Source organism: Gossypium arboreum, chromosome 4 (genome assembly GCF_025698485.1).
Source record: "Gossypium arboreum isolate Shixiya-1 chromosome 4, ASM2569848v2, whole genome shotgun sequence".
In the NCBI taxonomy this organism is placed as follows: domain Eukaryota; kingdom Viridiplantae; phylum Streptophyta; class Magnoliopsida; order Malvales; family Malvaceae; genus Gossypium; species Gossypium arboreum.
In genome coordinates this window covers 97,398,062-97,402,996 of record NC_069073.1, presented here as the reverse complement: position 1 = coordinate 97,402,996, position 4,935 = coordinate 97,398,062, and the positions used below count along the sequence as shown (strand labels likewise).

Sequence of the window (4,935 nt, the reverse complement as noted above, 5' to 3'; positions counted from 1 at the left end):
CATTTTATCTTCCTCTTCACCAGAACATCTTCTTCCTCTTTACTTCACCGAGCTAAAAATTGCATAAACAAAATTCTATTGGTTATATAACAGTCTTGAAACCTTTTGGTACATGTATACATGTACTTACATAAATGTAATTTAAGCCCAATGATTTTTAGATTCAGCCCTTAATCCTTACCTAACATGTGCCACTATGACACTACCTAATTTGCATTATTCATCATCAACCATCCTTTTTCAACTTGTTATATATTATCCTTAAAAAACCAATATAGCTATTGATATTCGATCACTTTTAAGGGTTCCCTTTTTTGGTATGGTAGAAGTAATTACTGTAAGTGAAGTGATGAATTTCTCGGCATGGAATTATATATTAAAACTAAATTTTAATTTGTATAATTTTATATCTGAAAAGTTGATTTGATTTATTTTCACAAATTATTAATAATATTATCAAATTAGCATCGCTTTATGTTGATATATTATATGCATAAATTATTATATTAATTCAATATGAAAATAAATGCATGTAATCATTTCTCTAAATAAGTACATTTAAATTAAAATCAAAATTTCATATACACATATGAATATAATTGCACAAAATCAAAGTTCATATATATCAAATTACATATTTGATTAAAATTTATATATAAATTTAATATTTATCCATTATAATTATCCCATTTTTTTCCTTTACGAAATTAAAATTGCTTATGAGTAATGGCTATGATTGTGGATCAAATTTCCATATTTGTAAATTTGATCTTCATGGTTGGATTACATTTTTCTTAATTGCATCAAACATTTCTAAATTTTAGTTTTGTACTTAAATTTTAAAATATTGTAATTATATCTTAAAATTATTGATGTTATATTAATAGGGTCTTTCTATTATTAAAATAATTAAATTTAACTATTAAATAAGAAGTAAGATCTTATGTAATATAATCTAAAATGAAAACTTTTAAGTACAAATAAAATGTTGTCTCAATGCTTTTAAAGTAAAAACTAAAACAAAAACTAATTCTTATTTCTCATAAAATTTGAATTTAATTTCTTTCGTCTTATTTATAAATTTAGTGACTTTTTAAATCAAATTTAATGGAGTTAAATTGTGGGATTTTTTTATAAAAATATCTCTCGATACATAAAAGGAATAAATATTTAACTAAAAATACATATATTTTTATCTTAAAATAGTAAAATATTTATATGAAGAAATAATAAAGCATCCTAGATTTGTCGGTGAAAACGGGTCCCCGTTCCCTTCAACCCATTCCATGCATTTGCCTATTACCGACACAATAGTGCCACTTCTCTTTTTTCCTTTCTTTTTCTAAATATATAATTTCTTATCAAAATTTCATTTATTTATTTGTCTATTGTGCAATTGGGTTTTGGGTGAAAAAAAAAATGAATGTTAAAGAGGTTATAATTTTGGTATTAATTAGTTGTAAAGTTCAAAATGATACCATTATCTAACATAAAAACACTGTAGGAGAATAAGAAAACAGCGTCATTATCAAACACTTTAAATGATGGATTACTGGGTTTTTCATCTGCACTTGAAAATGACAAAGGATGGCCATTTATTTTATTGTATTGCAACAAATTAGGGGCAATGTGTATTTTGCTGGAATTTGTATGAATAAACCAAGGCAGAAATAATAGTATCTACCATCAAGTTAAGTCCCCACACAATATGGCTAATGACCCACACCATTTATGAAGTTTCAGTTACTCAAATACCATCATTACTAACAATTTTTTTATTTATTTTTTACTCTTAAAAATTGATCTTGTATGTTAGCATGAGATATACATAATATATTTAATTATTCTGTCCATTATATTTTTAATAATAAAATTAATAAATTTTAACAGAAAAACTAATTTACTATTTAATATAATAAACCGAGACTAATTTATTATTTTTAAAGTAAAGAGAATAAAATATAATTTATCACTTAATATACAAAACCATAATATTTTTACCCCTTTCATGAGCTTCCTCGTTAGCTCTTTTCTTTCCAATTGAGGACCCACTAATTGTCCTTTAAAATATATATAAATACACTGCCATACTCTTCATCCATCCATGTACACAATGTCCCGTCGCTTTCTCCCTCACACACAAAGCCACAAGTGACAATCCCCCAGCATTTATAGAGTCCCAAAATCATTCTAATTTAGCCCATCGAGTTTCTCATCCTCATTTCTGCTTTCTCTTCAATCTTGATGGCTCTCTTTCTCTCACTTCTTCTCATTCTTTTGTTTCCTTCAGCCAATGCGGGCTTTCCACCTTCTCCTGGTTACTGGCCAAGCTATAAATTTAGGCCTATGAGCTTTCACAAAGGCTTTAAAAATCTCTGGGGTCCTTCCCATCAAAGTGTTAACCACAATGCATTAACCATCTGGCTTGACAAAACTTCAGGTGCCTTATATTTAATCAAACCCCTCCCCCTTAATCTCATCCTGCAATCAATTTTAGCTTCTTCTTTTTTAACTTGTTTACTTGCTTGGTTGTTGATTAATGGATAGGAAGTGGATTCAAATCAGTTCGTCCATTTCGATCCGGTTACTTCAGTGCCTCGATTAAGGTCCAACCCGGTTACACTGCGGGCGTTATAACAGCATTCTATGTGAGAATCGTAATCTTTCTTAATGCAACATTTGTAGTTCAATAATCATAATAATAATAATAAATGATTATTGATATGATTATAACAATGCAGCTATCAAACAATGAAGCTCATCCAGGGTTCCATGATGAAGTGGACATAGAGTTCCTCGGAACAACATTTGGGAAGCCTTATACTTTACAAACCAATGTTTATGTAAGAGGGAGTGGGGATGGGAAAATCATTGGAAGGGAAATGAAGTTTCATCTTTGGTTTGATCCAACACAAGACTTTCATCACTATGCCATTCTTTGGACTCCTAAGGAGATCATGTAAGTGTATCCCATTCCTTGCATCTTGCTTATGGCCATTAATTAATTGTTTGTTAAAATAAAGGATGATTGCATTTGGAACCCATATTATAGTGTCTAATAGGTTAGGAGAACTATAATAAATACAATAATAATCATCATGGGAATTGATGAGGTGTTGGAGAGGATGTAGGCCTCTTGTCCCTATTGGCTCTAAAGTCTTAAAGTATTGTTGCCTTTTTCAGTTTAATAATTTAGATTTTGAATAGTTAACATTTTAGTGATTTTGCTTTCTCAAAATCATCATGCTATAAAGTATGTATATTATATTAATCATAAACATTAATAATTGGTAAAGTGCTTTTCACTGCGGAAATATCAATGCAACAAAACTAGATCACATGCATGACATATATTTCTTATACTGAAAAAATTTATCTGATGTAATGTTCAGACAAGGATTAGATATGAATATATATTCAATACATTTGAAGGATTATATCTGAATATGAGTCAAATATAGATACTTTTAAAAAAATATTACTACTTTTATTCATTTGCAATAAAGTATACATTCATATGTTTTGCCTTTTTGTCAAAAATGCATGAATTTGCTACATTGGTTGATTTATATTAGATTCCTAGTGGATGATGTGCCTATAAGGAGGTATCCAAGGAAGAGTGCTGCAACATTTCCTCTAAGGCCAATGTGGGTGTATGGTTCAATATGGGATGCTTCATCATGGGCAACTGAAGATGGAAAGTACAAAGCTGATTACAAATACCAACCATTTGTAGCAAAGTACACCAATTTCAAAGCAAGTGGTTGCTCTGCCTATGCTCCAGCTTGGTGCCACCCGGTCTCTGCCTCTCCTTTCCGGTCGGGCGGGTTAACAAGGCAACAACGCAGAGCAATGAGATGGGTTCAAAGATACCACATGGTTTATAACTACTGCAGGGACCCCAAGAGGAACCATGCCTTAACCCCGGAGTGTCGGAGCTAGTTAAATTTAAGAAGATGAGCTTACTAAAAAATTTCCACTTTCTTTTTGTGAAAAGAATTCCACTATTTGTTTGAGATGGATCCCACTTGGCAACACTCTCATTTTTCTTCTTTATTATAAAAAAAATGTGATTGAATTTCAGTGTCTGAAAATGAGTGAAAGCCACTTGTATGAAATATGAATCCATCAAGAAGAGACAAGGTTAGAACATGATGATCATTATTTATGTTGGACGCAAATCCCAACAGTCACTCAAATGTATATTATATAATTTCCCCACCCCCCCCCCCCCAAAAAAAAAATAAAATACTGCCAATTGTAATAATGCAGGGACATGTAAAAAGAAAGTAAAACCTGTGAATCAACAGTGAAAGTTAAAAAAAGGGTATATTGATAATAGTAGGAGAAGTAATATATTGATTGATTCGTAGAGAGTTTTTGAGTTGAAGAGATAAAATATTCCAAGTGCTACTTTCCAAATTAAAATAAATTTCGCTTTTGTTAAACTGATGAGTATACACAAAGATAACTGAAGTGTATCCAAAAGTATTTTGGTGGGGATATTAGTAGGGGAGACCACCTTCAACCTTGATTCTTCAGGTGTGTATGGTGGGATATTAGGTGTTCCATGAAATTAGGTCTTCAAATTCACCATCATCCTCATCCTCAATGTAAATTGTGGGGTTTAATTTTGTATGAATTTCACTTTTACGTTGAAGCGCGTAAATTCATCTACAAAATTACATAATACAATATTTTGCCAATCAATAAAATAGGTAATGGACCCAGAGATTACTAAAAATAGTTTGTAAACAACTTTTGCTCAATTAAGGGTGGATTTGGACGGGCTATTAGGTGTGATACGATGCGATACGATACGTTTAATTTACTTTTTATCCTATACTATGATATTTTTACAGTATCTAATCTCATCACCACTGCTATTTTTACGCTAACCGCCCCGTCCATCAAAACCTAACCTAAGTTTATGGT

General features: G+C 30.7%; 1 protein-coding gene across 1 annotated transcript; it reads left to right on the top strand.

Moving 5' to 3' along the window:
• Window positions 1-2,102: 2,102 nt before the first annotated feature.
• Window positions 2,103-4,152, top strand: LOC108459590 (probable xyloglucan endotransglucosylase/hydrolase protein 32). Its single transcript, XM_017758993.2, has 4 exons — window positions 2,103-2,440; window positions 2,548-2,648; window positions 2,742-2,959; window positions 3,576-4,152. Exons 1-4 carry the CDS (start codon window positions 2,245-2,247, stop codon window positions 3,940-3,942), a joined length of 882 nt encoding a protein of 293 aa, XP_017614482.1. The 5' UTR covers window positions 2,103-2,244; the 3' UTR covers window positions 3,943-4,152.
• Window positions 4,153-4,935: the final 783 nt, after the last annotated feature.